Below are 20,077 nucleotides of genomic sequence, written 5' to 3' on the forward strand. Positions count from 1 at the left end.
CAAGCGCACACTAGGACAAAAGGAATGGCATTCGTCATCCAAATAGGTTCATCATCCCTCCCCACCCCCCTTGAACAGTAGTTGCAACAGCAATAGAAAAAGATCAAGAAGATGTCTGTTCTTCAGAGTCAACTGTGGAAAAAAGTCAGCAATATATAACAGCAGCGATGGACAAGGAAGAGCAAAACAAAAGAATCTTGTTGAGTATTTGTTCATTTACTTTTTCTGAACATAAGCCAAAGTGTGCCACACTGGCTTGTTCTGAACTTCAGATACAAATGTCCTATTCTCCTTAGATCCTTCACAGATTTAGAATTCAGTCTCCCTGAGGCTCCTATAACCAAGTAAGAAAACTCTCTTTATCTAGCTTGGTGGCTGCCAAGACAGATTCCATGTCATTAAGGATGTCAGAGCTCAAAGCCTCTTGCAGACTTGGCATCAGTTCTTCTCCTTCTATATTCATCCCATCTCCTTCCAGTGTCCCAAGGTCCACATTTGTCCCTGGAATGGCTTCAAGGTAGTCTGGGAAACGGTTCTGATGGGATGGTATGTTGCTTTGGCTGATACTGTCACCTAGTTGTAACGCAAAGCAAGACAGATATTAAATATAGTGGAAGTACCAAACCCGCAATTTATCAGGACAACTGGTTAAAGGTTAATCCCGTAACTCTTGCATCATACAGGCAACGTGATTCATAGAAATCCATCACAACAACCCAACATGCCTTTGTTTCAACCTTTTCACCTACTGACCCAAATCTCTACAGATCTTTGACGTCGTTTAGCATATTTTAATTCTTACACTTAAAGGAAAAAGGCAATACTGAGTCAAATATTGTTTTGGAGCAGTATTAGCAACACTGGACGAAGTACTATTCTTAGCTCTGAACAAATAATATTATTTTTAAAAGCAAATGGACATTCAAATTCCATATAACAACAGGAGTGGCATTATTTATGAGCAATCCCCCATCATCCCACTAGAGCTGACTAACAAGTATGTTTTTCACAAATCTAACTATAATATTTCTATTACAGAAATAGAAGAAGGTAAAAAACAATGCAAAAATTATCACAGCTTCTCAGAGTTGCTTGTTTTCATTGCAAATGGACAAAAGCATATTTGGAAAACACGCATTAAGAATGCACAGAAAAACAGACCTGTATCCATCTCATCAACACTGTTCAGGAAGTCATCGGGGGTTCTGGGTACGCTGTAACTGCTCATGCTAAGTCCACTGTCTGTGCTTTCATCTCTGGAGTGATATGTTCCACTGTAACAGAAGAAAGGGAATAAAAACCTGAGAGTAGAGTACTGAAGAAATTAAAACAAATGCTTGGTTTTTAACCAATTCAAGGGCTTTAAAAACATTACTGTCATGAGAGATGCTCTAGTCTAACAAAAACCTGAAGCTTTTGTCTGTGCGAGACACCTGGGCTTTTTATGTACACCTTTTCCAATTAAAATCATATTATTTAGGTTCAGTTTGACTTGATGAGAGCATACTTAAGCAGCTTTAAAAAAACCTGCCTACCTGTGTTCTGCATAGCTTTAAACTTTTCACACCTACTCACAGCTAAAAACCTTTGGAAGCATATCACAGATAGTCCCTAATGATTATAAAAATAATAACGGCATATCCTTTCACACTTCTGTAAGGAGGAAAAAAAAATAATCTCTAACTACTAATGTCCTCATGTTTAACCAACCTCTGAAGTGTAGAAGTGTATTTTTAGGTCACTGTTGTTATAAATAGGAGCTATAGTTGGAACTCCTTTAGTGATTCTTCAATTACCTCCATTGTTGCATTTCTACTAGTTCAGTCACACAAGTCATGGCAAGAGAGCGCCCTATTATAAATCAAATACTGGTACAGGAGCCATCCTGTAAACAAACCCTGTTAGAATGATCTCGTTGACAGAACGGTTAACAAAACAGTGATGGCATGAGGCCTTACATGCATTCTCTCTCTGTCTGCCATCTTGCTGCCTGTGGAGTGAGCAAGACCAACAAGGCTGCAGTGGGAAATTTGGGATGGGGCAGGAGTGGAAGTAGGCCAGTGTATTGACTACACAGCAGGGTTTTTGTAGCAGGGGGGCTGCAGGGATGGTCTCTGAGAGAAGATACGAGGAGCTGACCCCATGGCAGACACAACTAATTCCTGCTGGCTCCAAAACAGTATTGCTGCTGCCCAAACGTGAGCCTATCAGCAACAGTGGTGGTACCTTTGTGATAACATATTTAAGAAAGGGTAAATAAAAAAAAAAAAAAACAAAAGCTGTGCAGCAGCTAGGAGAGAAGAGTAGGAAAATGTGAGAGAAACAGCCCTGCAGACTCTAAGCATTTCTCCAAGTCTGAACGTTAACATAAGGGACATCAAGGAGACCTTTAGGGCAAAAACGATTGGACTGCTGCATCTAATCCAGAGATAGCAACGCATATCCACAGGTCAGTAAAGAAGGAGGGGGAGGAGGTGCTCCAGGTGCCAGAGTAGAGATTCCCCTGCAGCCCATTGAGAAGATCATGGTGATACAGGTTGTCTCCCTGCAGCCTACGGAGGGAGCAGATATCCACCCTGCAGCATGTGGAGGACCCCATGCTGTAGTAGGTGGACATGCTCTGAAGGAAGCTGCAGTCCATGGACAGCCCATGCTGGAGCAAGTTCCTGGCAGGAACTGTGACCCGTGGAGAGGAGTCCAAGCAGGAGCAGGTTTTCTGGCAGGAGGTGTGGTCTGCATAAGCAGCTGTAGAAATATACCATTACCTCCCTCCCTCTGCATCTCCTAATATCCAAGCTTCACAAAATATTTTCAAAATCTCTATTTCTTCAGGTTGTGGTAGCATTCACTAAGAAACATTACTGATTTTCCAGCTTGAATACTACATGAAGATCAACTTGACTGACTTACTGTTCAAATTAGCATTTGAAGACATACTGATCTTTCTCATAATGTGCTCATATAGAGAGTATGCCTTTTTGTCAAGTATGAAGAACCAGATGATGGTTGAACAGCTATTCAACTTCAGATGCAGGTACGTCATCAGCCATGAATATATATATGCAAGATTTCATGGTGACATCTTTGCCATACAAGAAAGAAACCTAACATTTCTTTATATTAAATCATAAATATTTTTATATTGATTTAAAAAATAGCATCACCACACATTTGATATCAATCCTAATAATTAAGTTATTTAAAACTTCTGTGAAAAAAACCTGGTTTACTTTGTGGGACAAAATACTAAAACCAGAACTGAGACTATGCTGAACTCTTCTCTAGCTGAGAAGGCTTTTTGGCTGCTGTTCTCATACTTGCAATGTCCAACCCTTCTCTTCAAATCACTCCCTAACACACATTTCCTCTTTCTTCAACAAGGATTTCTTCATTTAGTAGTCATACCACCCAAGATTACTGCATGCAACTAAACTGCATTACACAAAATAAAGTGGATGCTTCTTCAACTAATACTTGTTAAAATTTGTGTATAGAAAAGAAGAAATCCCAATTTAGGAATTAAACAGAGAATTACTGTCATTATCAATATAAATCTACTACACAAAAATACGTAAACAGAGTGGCAAACCAAAAGGTGAAATAGGCTAATAAAGTCTGCATTGCTGGATGTCCCATTCGAATAAAAAAATATACCATAATAACAGTAAGCACTGAAGGCAGTAGGCAGAAGATTAACTACATAAATGAAAACACTACTATACATTTTCTCAAATTGCTTCAATGTAGTAATTATTCTCGGAGATTTTTTTTGGATGTTCTGATTATGTAGGCAGTGAAAAACATTCAACTACCTAAACTTTGGTTATCCAACTTTGGTACCTAAAGTTAAGAGGACTGTCTCACCAGGAACTCTCTATATACCCTATAAAGACAGAAAAGCATTTCTCTAACTCTGAACGTTAACATAAGGGACATCAAAGAGACCTTTAGGGCAAAAACGATTGGACTGCTGCATCTAATCCAGAGATAGCAACGCATATCCACAAATGTCCTTTTTAAAAATCCCTTTACCATACCCATATGCCAGAATTAAGTGAAGTGATGTACATAAAGCTACCTGGAAGGGGTCAATGCTCAGACCAAAATGCAAAATTAAGATATTCTGAACTCTAGACAGGTACAGATTTTTCAGTACTTTGCGTGGGGTAAAGGCTTCAAAAAAAGCACAGTTAAACATATTTGCAACTAGGCATGTAGTATAGTACCTTTTTGCACTTTGCAGTGAACAGTCCTTGCTAATTATCAACCTGCCAAAAAATTACAAACAACATGAATTTGCCCTTTCTAGCTTTTTTCCTGTTTCTAACTAAAGGTAAAGATCCATCATTTTGTATTTCATGTATGTAGACTCATGATGGATAAACTGCATTAGTCCACTGCCATGGCCATTTGAAACCTGAAGATGTGTTTCTTTCAGGTCAGAAAACAGGTTTTGGAGATGTGAGGATTCTACGTCATTTAAGAGCAAATTTCAAAATATACCTGGGCTCAACGTATGACAGCAATGGCGTTCCAGAAATTCAAGCTAGTATGGTACTATAAGACATCAAGGCTATCGTCTATATACAGAGGCTTCTCATAGGAGAGCAGGTCGATTTTAAAATTTATTGACTTTTTTATTCATCAGGACAGGGCCAGCATATCAGATCCCAGGATGAATACCATGGAGGACAATCCTTCTCTAACAAAAAATGAAGTTTGCTACTCAGACTTGTCTGTCTAGGAGATAAGTCTTCCTGAAGGGCTTACCCAAAACTTGGAAATACCACTTACTTCCTTAGGGAGTTTAATAACAGAACACCACTATGTTCTTTTCCACATGCAAGGCCTTTTTTTTTTTTTTTAATTTGGTTTTCTCCCATATATACAAAGCACTGTGCCCTTTGAGACAGAAACTTTTCTCCCACTCTCACAGCAGCACACACCACACTAGCACAGACAACACTTCATGCAGCAGGAGAAAAAGCTTAAGAGCAACAGATGTTATTTACATAAACTAAACGACACAAATGACAACAGATTCCACTGGCGATATGGAGGGTAGGTTCTTGCCTTAACTCCTCCCAACTTTACTAATTTTGAGAATTAGAGTGAGGACAGAGTATACGAAAATGACGGAGAAGTCTCCTAGAATAGGCAGAAAATTAAACAAACTTAAGGTAAGCTGATGGAGTATCAGTAACTGGAAAAGTTACAATGACAGTACCTCTTTAGGAATGAAGAACTTCAGTGTGAGATATCAGCAACATTAAGTTATAAATCTCTTCCCATATTCTTTTAAATAAGTGAAGCAGCAAAGGTTTACAAAGATTTTAACAGTTTTCAGTATCTAAATTACAGCAGGTATTTAAGCTTGCCTTACTCCAAAATCATGCCAGTTCTAGCATGATGTGAGCAGGTTTGAAACTGTATTGATGGCCCACACCAGGGAAGTTACGACTTACATTGAAACAATAAAGATGAATTTTATGGGGTTTTGTACGAGTCTAATAATGTATCAGTTAAGAGTAGGATCAGCATGTTGTTATACTTCACGAGCACTTTCAGTAAGCATCCTAAAGTTAGGCTAACATTTCAATGTAATGCAGAAAAGCAGGGATGAATTCTGTCAGAATACACAATTTTTCTCTTTTATGGTAACAGATACTGAGTTGATATCAGTTTAGAATGCTGACAAAATATAGTCTAATGAAGAACTACAAAATCAACTACTCCAACTTTAGATCAACTACTTGATACTGCTCAAGTGCTAGTAGATTTTTACTCCATTAATTAAGAATTTATGTGGCTTGGAGATTTGACTGTTCTACCGTTTTTATCTTTTCTTTCAAGCATGCTAAGCAAAAAATACAGATATGACTTATGTCAAGCTGCAGCAGTTTCTCCAAAGTTGTAATGGTTAAAAAGAAGCATTTGCAAGCTGTAATTAGAACAGTATTTCCAACAAAACACACACACTAACTCAGAGGGATTAAGGAAAAATTATGTGAAAGAGACTAGTCTATACTGCAAAATTCTAAATATTGAAATAAAAGACCCACTTCAAAATAATACAGCATTTAAAATGAAACATGCCACTATTTGCAGACCTAACATTAACAGAGTAAAAATACTGCTAAATTAAATACCTGAAGTGGAGGGGAGGGGTGAATGGAGAAAACATGAACCTCAAGGTGTAGTCCTAAATGTGCCTCACAGTTCATTTGATCTCATAGCAACCTATTCGAAATTCTTCTGAGTCAGTAATTTGAAATGACTGTTAGTCAACAGATTATGCAGAGGCAAACATGTTATGACTTTGAATAAAAAACCTTCCTACAAGTCTGAACAGACTACTTCCTCCCACAGGAGACAGCTTTTAATCCTCAACTTTTACTAGACTTGCCATTTAAGGAAAGATTCATTTACAGCTGTGGCTTTTGGCACAGACAGATGTTCAAAATAAACTATTACATGTACCAAACAGAATTTTAAATCAATTTTCTTCCCCTCTAGTAGCTACGCTTACAAACCTGTTAAGAAAGGGATCAGAACTATTTGTAGTCATTGTTCTTAGTTCCTGAGACATTCCAGGAGATGACACGGGATTTTGAGATCCGCTGTCTTGTTCCATCGTTGGAAGCTGGCTTCGGAGAGCCAATTCCTAGAACAGGGGCAGGGGGAGAAAGAAAGATCATGTTAGAGATTTGAATGCACTTTTCAGATACATAAACACATGAAATTATAGGTAACTGATGCTTTTATTGTTTCCAAGTTACAAGATTTAAACAAAATTAAGTTTCTGAAGACAATGTAAGAATTTTTCCTGGCTTCAATGATAATGAAAGTTCCACCAGTCAAGCCCAATATTAGAGACTTCACTGTAAATGTATTTATGGATATAAATATCCGTATGTTTACATAAATCTTTTCTAGTTCACTTCAATATCCTTTTGTTAAGTCTGTTCTTAAGATTAAAAAAACCCCAAACTTGTTAATGCTATCTGACCCCTAAGATACGTCTGTCTGGCTCTGCTGACTAGCACTTTTTCCCCATTTCTTTTAAGTTCTGATTTAGTTCCCGGTTTCCTTTTTATCTTACTTGTTTCATTCAACGAAGTCTAAAGTCTTTCTCTAGAAGTTCCCATTCACTTCTACTGTTTAAGGCATGTATTTTGAAATTTCTGATTGATCAAATCAGTGATTTGTCCCATATGTAAATTTTAGAGCTCTTTAAATCCCTAGCAATTTGTTAGTAAAACTAAGACACTGCACTTCTGAAGTTATGAATCTAGACTACATACATATTTTTATGCATCTGACTGTGCACCAACTTGAATCAATCCATCCATAAAGCTTGTTATTAGTATTTAATGAAAATAAGTTTTAACACAAAATACACAAAATTCAAGGTGGGTGGAGATAAGCCGCATTTTATATAATTTCCAGTGCCCCCTCTCTCCCTTTTTAAACAGGTAATCCATGAGTTACACATATGAAAAATACAATACTTTTCTTCAAGCAGCTCTCCTAAAACATCGATGGCTCCAAGCCTGTGCTTTGTTAATGTACAGACTGGTAAAGAAATCTATTGAGTATCTTGTTACCATTAATAGTAGCTGTGCTTGGGAAGCTAATCTCAGGCAAAACCAATCTTGCCAGTCTTGACAATACTCAGTATTTCTCACTTGTAAAATGAGAGGTCTTCATCCATTCTCCATTATGACCCTAAAGACTACTGTGGGCTTCTAATATACAAAAATAATCTTCCTGCAGTTATTCTTCAAATTTATTTCTTCTAAAAAAGTCTAAGGCTATTTTATTTTCCAGCAGATTGTGCCAAATATTCGATGCTTCCCTACCACCTGTGTTTTTTTTTCTTTTCTTATCAACATATGATTCACTCCCATTCCTGTAGATTATTATTTTACATATTCCTTTAATATCAAGTTTCCTGTCTTGTACTAGGAAGGTTTTCTCGCTTCAGTTGATAAGACCTTTGCAGAAAGTGTACAAACATACCATAGGTTTTTGTGTTCGTCACACCCAGTTGCCTACTCTGAGTAAACCCAGTCCTCTGCTCATCACCACTGACTTGGTCACTGTTCTAATGAACAGTAATAATATGATGTAGCTACTTTTAACTAATTCTACCTTGCAATTTGTCCAAAGAAAAAATGAGGAAGGAAAAATAGATAAATAAATAGAATCGCTGGATTTTGCACCATTATGCTAGAAACTTTTCAGGCTTGGGTTCATACCTGGAATACAGCACAACTTCCTTCTCCAGTAGCCTGCAGAAGAAGCTTAATCACACACCAGTGCCCCAGAGAGTAATGACAAAGCAAAACCAAACCCAACATGGAGTCGTTTCTGTATATAAAGCACTAAAGTGCCATTATATCTCATTATGTGGTAGGTCTGGTCTTTCCAATCAGCACTGCCTCCTGATGCAATAGCTTTTTTTTTTTTTTCCCCCCATTAAAAATTAAAAAAAAAAAAAAAAAAGAGTGTGAGAGCAAAGAGAAATCCATAGTCCCCTTTTCAAGAGCTACTGACACCAGGGAAGAAAAAACCCACAAATTTCTCTTCTGTATCTTAAGAAAAAAGTCAGTACAAAGGAATAAACAGTTTGGGAAAATGGGAAAGTTACCTTTGTATTTTCTAAATCCTTAGAGGGTAGGAAAGATTGACGATTCACCAATATATGAACTTAAATAATATGGTAAATATGAATGTAGCTCAAGATACTAGCCAGCTAAAAAAGAAAAATCCTATTTCACTGAAGGCACACTAAAAAGATGTATTAAACCAGGAGAGAGAACTGTATTTTGCCCATTCTTTGGCATGTACAACATAGTGAAGTAAGTGCTTTTAACATCAGTACTACTTTTATCCTTGTTTCAACAACATTGCTAAAAGTGCAAAACTACAGCTATTTGTAACTATTTATAAGTAGCAGTAATGCTACTTATTCAGAAGCACAGCTACAGCACTTCCCCCTAGAAAGAATCTTATTCCATTACTCATTCAAGTAATAAATTTAAGTCAATCTGGGAGTCCAAAAGAGAAAAGAATTACCAAAAAAGATAAGCTAGTCAGAAACAAACAGAATGATTAAAAAATGCTCTGTGTAAGATAAGCAAAGTTTTCTACAAGCCCTAAAAGAGTGTATTAAGACTACTTTTCCTAAAAGGTGCATGCAAAAAAAATAGAAGCTAAAGTTGTGTTGCTTGAAGAATGGTCTTTTCATTCTTCTTCCTTACAAAACTGATTTACAAGAATGTTATGTGTTTCCTATACTTAAAAAAATGTGTAGGAGCATATGAGCCTCTCCCAGATCCAAACAGAGCAATGTGAACTCTAGGCTTTTAGTTCAAGCTTTAAAATATATCCTTTATTAGAAGTATTTAAAGTCTGGAGGCAAAAATAAAACCATGACAAAATCCTGGCTTAGATTTCTATAAGTTGATCTCATCCTATTTTTGTAAGTATGTCAAACTTTTTTAAGTACCCCTGGGAAAATAAAAGCTTAGCATTCCTATTGTTAACAAGAAAGCTGAATTTTGGTTATTACATAAAGACCAAAATGATCTGTCATCTCCTTAAGCAAAGTAATTTTAAAAATAAGGTCAACATTGTGTAATTTATCTGGCTGATCTTATCAATTTTTTTTTTTTGCAACTGCATACAGATTATGTTTTACATGAAGTCCCAGGTCATTCACACCATGTCCAAATTAGCTTTATAAAATTACTCTTTTCAGACCATTTTTATCTTCATCGTGCTTTTGAGGAAAGGTAAAAAACTCCTGTGTTCAACTCACTTATCATATTCTTACTGTTTTAAACACGTGATATGCTACTCAAATTGATATATCTTTATAATTGGGGTTTTCTTTGGTAAATTCACTTTAAAAGGGCCAGTTGTAACATTTCTGCCCCTAAACACTGCTCAGCTCTCAAACAATCCACAGGCTTCACCGGGATGGGACAGAACATCAGGGGAGAGAGATCACGACACTTACGGGCAGACTTATAGCACCAGTTATTTCTGCAGACTAAGTATTTACATTCTTCTTTGAGGGCTACAAAGTTACACTATATGTTCACAAGAAACAGGGAAAACATATGGACAGATGAAGACAAATGAACTCAGTAATGAGGAGTTATGCAATTAGTGAAAAGTACGGGGAAAACATAAATCATTCAGTGTTGCAATCATGAAAACCAGCAAAATTAATTTAAGAGGTGATACTGATAGAGTGATAATTAATTGTATTGTACACACTTGGCAAAGAACTCAATGCTACACAGAGCATTGCAAGTGTAGATAAGACAGCATAATTTTGGAACAGACACTTGTAAATAAACTCTGGCTTCTTGTCTGGTTTTGCAGCCCTTTGCTGTGCCACTGTTTCATACTGCTCTTGCTACCTATCCACCCATGGCTCCGGCACCGCACTTGCCCAGCCGAGGTGTCTCAGAGCACCCAGTAAGGTGGGTACGTGCCAGCAGGAGTCAGCAATCATGAAGGCCATGCAGAGCTGGATAGCCTCCCTCTATCAATTTTTGTTTGCTCCTAGCAAAAGCTGTTATTCACGGCCATCTCACTCAGGCCAACATAACTCTCGTCTTCTGCCAATCAATTGCTTTAGCAGTACTTCTGTGATTAAGTTTTGCAACTGGAAGCAGCACCAGGGACTCCAAGAAATCCATCACAGTCAGCTGCAATTCTTATACAGACACAAACCGTGTCCTGAAGCAATCAGGGGCATAAAAACCAGACAAAGGCAACAAATGCAGATCTGGTTTACTCTATAGACTTTTAGACAGGGTATTTATCCATAAAGATCTACACTCACAAGCAAAGAATAAAACTTTGTTGATCTGTAAAGCTTAGGTGCTGTAAGGGGAATCAGAGCTTCTGAATTTTCAAGTTACTTGTATAATACTAGTAACTTTCCTACTATGTAACCTCTAACTTACTGATGCTCAGCACTTTCCACTGAAACCAACAGTGTCAAACTCAAATTCTACAGCTCTTGCCACACAAAGCCATAAACAAATTCTCACTCAGTTCTATGGTTTTCAATAAGGAATGAAACTGTCCTACTTCAGAAGCTGAAGAACATCTAAAGCAAATAGTTCCCAAAAGGGCTGAACAACAATGTTGCTTTTGCAGTAAAACTAGTTGAATTCCATGTTTTTGTGTATTTTGATGGCAGCCAACATAACCTTCCCCCCTAAATCCAGCCACACAGGACTCCCTTTCAGTAACACATGCATACTTACGTCTAATGATGCTTGCATTTTCTAGGCAGTCTTGAAAGTAGTACCTTGGTGTACGGCTCATCAGAAATACCAAAGACTTAAATAAGAATTAGGTCAAGAAACATCTCCATAATTCCTACAGGACATCCAACTCCAAGCTGAAATTTCTGATGCTTTGACAAAACTTTGTTTTATTTACTAGGGTTTAGAAGACAGAGTTCATCAGTCAGGGCAGAGGAAGACGTGCACCTTGATTTCTTAATTACTGTGGGTCACAACCCAGGGGCAATTCCAAAGTGACTTTTTACTGATAGTTACACATGGCCTTTGATTGCATATTCTTACCCCTCCCTTCAGCTGGAATTAGCATTTGTATGGCCATACACTAAGTTAGAAAACAAACCTAGCTGAAAAATAATTTTTGTGATAGATCAGGTGTCTGATCTGTCTTGCAGTGTAGCCACACTAATGCTTCAGCTACTGGATTATGAAAACACAATGTCAGACACATCCTGTTCTGCTGCCTCATTATTAAGGCAATCTCTGGCAGAGTCAGGACTTTAATGTCTTTAACTGGTGCAGTTCAGTTTGCCAGAGCTTGTCTACCAGACTTGTTTTGCTTAAAAAAAAATACCAGACAACTACCCAGCTGCAGTCTTCAGCCCCAGTCTAGGTTGTCTCTACTCCTGAATTAATTCCTGAAGTCCTGGGTAAGCACATGCATAGGTGTGCTGCCTTACCTGTAAGCCTCATAGTAGTCTATCACAAAGCTCTGGGCAACTGATGCTGAGTAGATGACATGTACTTGACAGATTACCTGAACTAACCTTTAGCTACCTAAAATACGAGAGCTTTTCTAGAGACGGATGCCGATATAAACAGGGGCAATATGCTAGGATTTGTTACCACATGCTGAATGAAGTCAGTCCATTAATTATAAAGATTTTTGGAAGGTAGTTCAGTGAATAACAATAGTTTGTTACCTAATAGAAGTAAAATATTCCTGCTAACAATAATGTATCAACAGCTCAATGAAAATGGAGATTAACACATACAAAATTGATTTCTGCCTACTTGGAATCTTCAAGTTACTTACAGTATCGTCCATGCTGCTCAGCTCCCTTACCTGTGTGACAGTTCTTCAGTAATATTTTGTTACTGATTTGGGAGAGTAAGAAATCAGTAACAATTTCTGTTCGTTGTGCAAAAGAAACATTTCACAGAGCTGTCGCTCAATGAGCGACAAAGCAAAACTTAGTACTAGTAAAAAGAGCCATAAAGTGAGTAAAACAGAACAAAATGAGGGATATAATATTTACTTCCAATAAAATGAGAAGTTTCAGGCATTATGTGTGACTATTGATTTTAAAAAGTTCAATCAGAAGCAAAAATTTTAAATGAGAAAAAAGCAATGTTGGAAAGACTTTTTACTGTGTCAGCTAGCTCTCCTCAAAACTTTTCACATAATGGATTTCTTCAGAATAAGACATATCACAGACCCTTTTCTCTATCAAGTATCAAGCAATAAGGCAAATTACTACAGAGGGACGCAATACAGCTATGAACTTTCCACAAGTGACGACTACTTTTCTTCTCGCATCTTGTAAATGTAATTTTCAAAAATGTTTCTGTATACCAGTAGTAGTATCTTCACTGGTCAAAAACGCCATGTTCAAAGACCAAATGGTTGGCTTCAGTACCTTGTATTTGTCTAAAAAAAAGTCCCACCAACAAAAAACAACCAAAATCCACCTTCACTACCACCCCACCCCCCAACATGAACACCCTGTTGAAACCAAAATAAGTAATTTATCTTGTTTACCTGGCCAGCTTCAGATAACACACAGAGGGACGGGACACATGAAACTCAAGGGACAATACTATTTGGGATTCACTAAGAAACTAAAATAACTATTGCCCACCATTTCCACTAAGATTTGAACACAAGTATATCTTATTATTTAAAGACATATTACAGGGAAGAGGGGAAAAAAACCACCAAAACCAGGCCAAAACCTAAGTCCTCAGTAAAATTTCCAGCTTCACTAACATCATGGAAGTTCAAGAATACAGAACTCAAGACTGTACTTGTTTTTAATGATGTCTTCCTTCCTTTCTATAAAATGTCACAAATCAGACAGTAACATGGTGTACACACAAAGTGACTGGGAAAAAAAAAAAATCTTTTATTGAAAAATAGTAAGAGGATCCTAAGAAATTAACACTTTCCTGGACTACTGGAAATCTTCTCAGCTAAGCTGATGAAACATGTCAAGCACCAACTAAGATGAACTCTTAAAAACAAAAAAGGAATTATAGGAAACTAAAATAATATTTCAAACCCAGTAACCATTCAGTACTATAAGTGGTTTTATTTTATGGAGTAAGAACAAATATGAAAAAAACCATGAAACAAACCCAAGTAATTCAGCAAACAGTGACAGACTGGCCATATGTCTTTGCATATTCTTCACTGAGTAAGGGAATTTCCAAAATGTCACTCAAAAGTTGATAAGAAATAAGTCTGGGGCAACAGGACAGAGAATATGAGAGGTACTTCATAAAATATAAAAGACAAAAGAATGGAGACAATGAACAGAGAGCATGTTCCAGGTATGCAAAACTACCAACAAAGCAGCACAGAAGTAACAGAAAGGTAAGTTGGAAAGCACAACTGAGCAGAACAGCAAGGAAGCAGGGCTGTATCTGCTTCTCAAGACAGGGATCTCCACTCAGTGCTAGAAACAAGCAGCAGGTACGGAATGAGCAAGCATATACAGAGGAACGTTCATCACATAAATGGCTGTACAGGATGCTGATCTTACTAGCAAATACCCTAATGTTAACGGCAGACAAATAAAAAATCTTCCAGTCTTCGCACAAGATGCAGTCTGCAGAACATCCAAAAATAGTGCCACAGGTATCTCAACAATATTTGTCTCTGTTTTCACAGTACACTGGAAAGCAAGAAATCTGTTACCTAACATCCAGCCAATTTTATGATTTATACTAAAGTTAACTGACATCTACTTTAGCTGAGACAATCAGATGCTAACTGAAGGAAAATGGAAGGAGAGCTACTAGGGATGGAGAGAAAGTCAAGTCACTCAATCTCTTAACCAAGACAGGTAGGCATCTTTAAGGTATTCACAGATAATTGATTATGATGATGAGCGTAAGTAACTGGACAGATGCTTGATGTTTTCAAATTCCCTGGATTTATCAATAGCTCTGGTTTATACACAGTAAATATGGAAGTTATAATTTTTGCTTCAAATACCTTTGACTTAGACATTTTTAGAATTATAATACAATACATCCTCATTCGAACGAGAAGAGTCTTTTACAGTACTTGCTGCAAAAGATGAAGCTGAGCAATTGTTTAATCTTTCCAGGAGGTATTTAAGTGCCAAGGCCACCATACACAACACTGAGTGTTAGCATCACTACAGGATACTACAGTATCATGGCAGAGAGATAAAAACTGGCAAGGACACAATGTTCACTCAGTACCAAAACCAACATGACCAACCATGGCACTGTATCCAGGTTACGTGGACAAAAATGACAAGGAAGAGGAGGTTGGGATGGATGCAGGATGCTGGACTAGATGACCTCAACCAGTCCCTTCCAATCTATTTGATTCTGCGATTAAGAAAAGCTCAGAGAGCCAGTTAAAAGTTAAGGAACATTTCTCGAGTTTCGTTAATCCATATAAAAGAGATACTTCATTAGAGGCAACCTTCAAGAATGCTAGTTTTCTTTACAAACAGAAGACCTTGATAATCTCTCTCTAAAATAGACTTACTCTTCCCAGAATTAAGAGTACTGAACATATAAAGACTTTATTTTCAGTATTCCTTAGAAGAACACCTAAACTTTAGCTAAAGAAGCCATTATTCTTCCTCCGAGCACAGCTTTATCATCACGAAAGCATATAATTCCTATAAACTTCACTAATTTTATTCACAAAGGAAAGAAAGGATCTGTCAAAAAGAACAAGATGACTGAAGAAACATTCATTTTTTCACAGATTCACTAGGTTGACTATGACCTGATACAATGCACAGATTGAGACTTCCATAGCAACATCACTGGAGAAGATGGACAACCTTTGCTTCTATAGTACAAGGCCTCAAGAAGCACCTATAGAACAATTTCCAGAAGCAGTTCTCTAAGCACCTTCTGCCACATGTGGCTGCTCACTACATTACTGAAGTGACAAATGAAACAAAAAAAGCATTTAGATGATACAATATGAATAATCTAGTATTACAGATCTTTTAAGTTGATACGATTGCCTACTTTTCTATCCATCACTCAAACACAACTTGATTCATTAGCAAGTGCAGACTAATAGAACTGATCCCAGGCAGGTGAGCATATAGGTGAGCCTGGTACGAAGCCAGCTTAAATGTAACTGGAGTCTTGATTTTTGCGTAAATCCTTTCATCAGTTCCCATCCCAAACAAAGCAGACTGACCACTACATATACACTTCATGAATTATCAACAAGGTCCCTTTGAGTTTTTGCAGCTTTTTAGTGCTTTAAGACAGAATTTCAAGAAGTTCTGAAATTTGGTTCTCCCAACCCCGAAGTTCTCCATTTGGTGCATAATTCCGAGTTGACAACAGAGAGAAGTTCATGTGGAAGAGTGAACTATTGTATGACAGGGCTTCAGGCATACAAGAAAGCCTAGAATACATTTTTGGCATTCAGTAAGAAAAACATCTCTTCTGAATGACCTAATTGTGGCAGAAGATAACGTGTTTCTAACTGGTATGGAGAAGTGTGCTTCTGTTTATTCCCTTGTGTATCAACATTTCTTAAAGGATATTTTTCTCCTCCGTAATAGGATCTAATATTGATCAATGAGATCTTCATGTGGTTAATGCTCTGTAAATGAATCAAACTATCACATCTCTATTAAAATGTTTCAGTTTTACAGCTGCACTGATATTGCCAAACAATAAAGTACTTTTTGCAGAGTGTCAGTACTGTTTTTAAGGTCTGAGGTTCCTATTTTGAAGACGATCTTCCTAGGAGAACTAGTACTGTACAAATTTAGTGGTACTCCAGAATGTAACAGTACACCAATACTCATGGCTTCCAAGCACAGGATACTTTCTTTTATTCTGCTTTTCTTGCCTAGTGCGTAGAGTGTTTTTTCTTAGAAAAACAAAGTACAATGCAAGCCAATATAAATATTGTCCTAAGAACTGGGAGATTAAGAATTCCGTTAGCAAAAGCAAGCAAGAAGCTCTCTGAATATATCCATAAATCCATCCTTTCAGAGATTCATTCCATATTCAACTTCTTAAAAGCCTAAAAGAAGTCGGCATTAAACTGTTTGTTATGCTTCACATTTTTGACCAATTTTCTTTTGGTCTGAGCTTGAGAGGCTTTTTGGAATTATTGCTTCCTATACAGAAAACATATCTGTGCAGGAGCCTGTTAAATGTCAAAATGTAATAATTACATATTATATCCCCATAACGATTGTTTTGTTAGTCTAATCTATTAAATAATTCTGTTACACTGTACACACTTAAAAATCATAAATATTTTGAGTGACATTTTATTAACTGATTACAGATATCCTTCTTTAAGATCATACCTGTTTGAACAAACTGATAAGAGCATTCATATGAACAGTACTTAAGTCACAAACTACTACCTTAGATATAATGGGAGGTTTGCTTTAAATACACATCTTGATGACATCAGGACTGGAACAGCAATATCCTCAAGAATGCTAAACAAGAAGGTTGTTTTCAATGCAGAAAAATGTGCAATGAACTCCTCATTTGCTTTCAAATATTGATATGAAGTTGTGGCAATGCAGCACTCTTAAACACAACATTAGGGTCGTGACCAGAGAAGTGGTTCAAAAATGTGTATGGTAGAGCTTGGTTACTTTGTTTTTCTTTTTTAAAATGCCTTCATTTAGCAAAAAGTTCCCCTGCTAGCCTAATTTAATGCTTTCATTTTTCTAATTATGCTGAAACATCAGTTAAGAGCCTACCTGATGTTTTGGAGAATTTGCTGTGCTGGGATTGATATTCCGCAATGCCTAAGAGTAAAAATAAGATGGATAAAAATTACTTTAGCTGCACGGTTTGCCTATGCAGGCTGTCTTATAAACACCATCTCGTAGTATCGAGCCCCCAAGACAGGCCAGATGAGACAGGATAAGGGAGTTAAGAAACTATGAAAATCACAACACAGTGAAACAAAACTCACAGATTTACCAAGGATGCGTATTTGACAGATAAGCTTAACGACCAGGGAGAACAACATGAAGGGAACTGGCTGTCATCTGGTCCAAAGTTAGTCAGGTTCTCAATGACAACTGAGGCAAGACAACGATTAGAAGGCCTACCCTAAAAGCATGCTAGCACAGGGTAAAATGTTTGTTGGTGGATTAATTGCAAAGCAGGAACAGTAGAAGCCCAGGTGCTTAAGCAGAGAGAAAGTCCTGATGCCACCTTTGCAATGTATCCTTACCTAGAGTACTATAAAAAGTAATGGCTATAAAGATGACCCATCTTACACCAAGAGATGCATAAGATTCCTACAAAACAGGCCGTGACTACAAAGGGGCAATGGGAGTCAGATTCCAGGACAGAATACCACAGGTGATGAAGAAAGAGAAAAGCTGCCTTTAAGGACATGAAGATATCTTCTCCTGATACAATGCCCATCACCCAAAGTGAAAAGGGAACAAGATAAGATTTTAGAAGGCTTCCCTCCAAGAAAAGATTAGTGCTTTCTCTGGCAGTGTCGAAAACCGAAAGAAAATCCTAAGTATCTAGCACAGACGGAATTAACTCTTAAAACATTCAGATGGAAAAACTGAAGCAGAAGACTTAGATTCAAAAGGAAGTCAAGTCCGAATTCAAAATCCAGAGATTCCAATGTCCAGACCTACAATTTAACTTGCTTTATTCATGTAAGTAGAAAAATACTGAAAGGAATAGACTGCAGCCTGATTCTGAGGTTTGAAATTCTTCAGCATAAGAAAACCATAGATTCAAAATGCATCATGAGTGATTCAGTTGTTCCATGCTCCGCTCCACTATTTAACAGGTAAGATTTTAGCAACAAGGTGTCTCCTCAATGTATCTTACATAGAAGTACTTGGAAATCCTGCAGACCGCAACAGGTTCTAAAAATGAAACTTTCCTCCACATAAAAGGGACAACTAAAGCAGCTGTGGGATCCAGCTTCTTGCCTTTTTGCACGACTCAGAACTCAATGAATACGAAATATGTTCTCTAGAGGAATATCCAATCAGATCAACAGTCCATGATGTCATCCTAACAGTGAAGAAGCCTGTTCTCGGAGAGTTTTGTTAGAGAGAGGAATGAGGGAGGAAAGCAAAATCCTTCAGTCTGGTAAGGCAGATGCTTTCACTACCAAGCTGATATAACTAACAGAATGAATTCAGACATTTTCAGATCTCAAAGCTTTTTGTACAGTGTCTTTAACACTCACTGAAACAACTCAGCCAAAGCAAAACACAACGTACAAAAGAAATAGTGGAAGTAGGTGTCTAACCTGTGGCCTCACCTGCCGCAGCAGTTCTTGATGCTTCAGTCTCAGCCTTTCCTTCTCCATCTGCAGCTGCTGAAGTCTCATCTGTTGTTGCTGATTGGAGCTACTCCCACCCATCACACCACCCTGGGGACTCTGAGGAGCCAGAGGGGGTGGCTGTTTCACTGGGGCACTTTGGCTGATTCGCTGATTCATGGCTGAGAGACCAAAACAATAAACATTTAAAAACGAAATTCAGACAAATACATGCAAGGAAAGTATTATCCTTAGAAGGCATATATTAAAGACTTTATAAAATTACAAGCCATGACAGTACAAAACATGCAGCTACACTGATGTTCAGTGTGAAATGTATGCTCACATGTGCTATTCCTGTGAAATCAATGCAACGGTCTCATATTTAAGAGTACATACTACTTCTAAAAGCTTCTGAAAACATTTAAATGTGTAAGTTGGTGAAAAATTCAAAAGTGGTAGTAAAATATTTCAAGTTTAATTAGAAGGACCTCTCTCTTCCTACTAAACTATTCTCAATTTAGACACAAATAATACAAAATCACTTCTCGTATTCATGCGAAATCTTAGAATCATTAAACTCAAGAACCCATAGAATGACAAAACAGATCATCTCACTTGTATCAAACTACATTCACTTAAAGACTACCATTCTTCCCAACGCAGTGCAGGTCATGCAACAATCATTCACATCCTTCTCACATCAAGTTTTGAGTGCTACAGACTCCATTTAGGGCATCTTGACATGGAAAATTAGAACTGGTATAGAAATGGCAGATGAATTACACAGTCAAAAATACTGCCATCAACATAAGAAACATTTTGCTAGTGCTTCATTTTCTTTTAACCCACAGAAGCATGTGATGCATCTTTTCTGGGATGCGGAAAAGAAAAAGTGTCATCTTGTACGTCTAATGCACAGCGAGAACCCGTCTTCCCTTCTCCCATAAAAGCAAGACCTAAGACAATTTTATTTTATAAAATAATGCATGACTGGGATGCATCTACTTGACAGGCCTGATTTTTCCCTGACATGAGACCAGCATGGTTAAAGTCAACAGAGGCACTGGAGTTCCCATAGCGAAAGAGAGGGCTGGGAAAGGCTGAATGTATTACAAAGGCACTATTTCTAGGGGCTTTCAGTTTTGGAATTAGCTCTCCATCTTCTCTGGGACAGCCTGAATCTGTAAACATTCACAATATGCTGCAGAATGTGTTTGCTGAAGCAGTG

The 20,077-nt window shown here is 37.5% G+C and overlaps 1 protein-coding gene across 3 annotated transcripts in view; it reads right to left on the reverse strand.

The window, feature by feature from the left end:
• Window positions 1–334: 334 nt before the first annotated feature.
• Window positions 335–20,077, reverse strand: part of YAP1 (Yes1 associated transcriptional regulator) — a 91,145-nt gene continuing 71,402 nt past the window's right edge. For 2 of the 3 annotated variants that reach the window (XM_086613821.1, XM_086613828.1), the window contains 4 exons: window positions 18,847–19,028; window positions 6,534–6,664; window positions 1,162–1,274; window positions 335–573 (listed from right to left, as the gene is read on the reverse strand). In XM_086613821.1, coding sequence (XP_086469947.1) covers window positions 335–573; window positions 1,162–1,274; window positions 6,534–6,664; window positions 18,847–19,028 — 665 coding nt within the window. Of the gene's footprint in view, window positions 574–1,161; window positions 1,275–6,533; window positions 6,665–17,299; window positions 17,348–18,834; window positions 19,029–20,077 lie in introns of all 3 variants that reach the window. The other variant, XM_086613813.1, reaches the window with a different exon arrangement.

This window comes from Tauraco erythrolophus, chromosome 1 (genome assembly GCF_009769465.1).
Source record: "Tauraco erythrolophus isolate bTauEry1 chromosome 1, bTauEry1.pri, whole genome shotgun sequence".
In the NCBI taxonomy this organism is placed as follows: Eukaryota; Metazoa; Chordata; class Aves; order Musophagiformes; family Musophagidae; genus Tauraco; species Tauraco erythrolophus.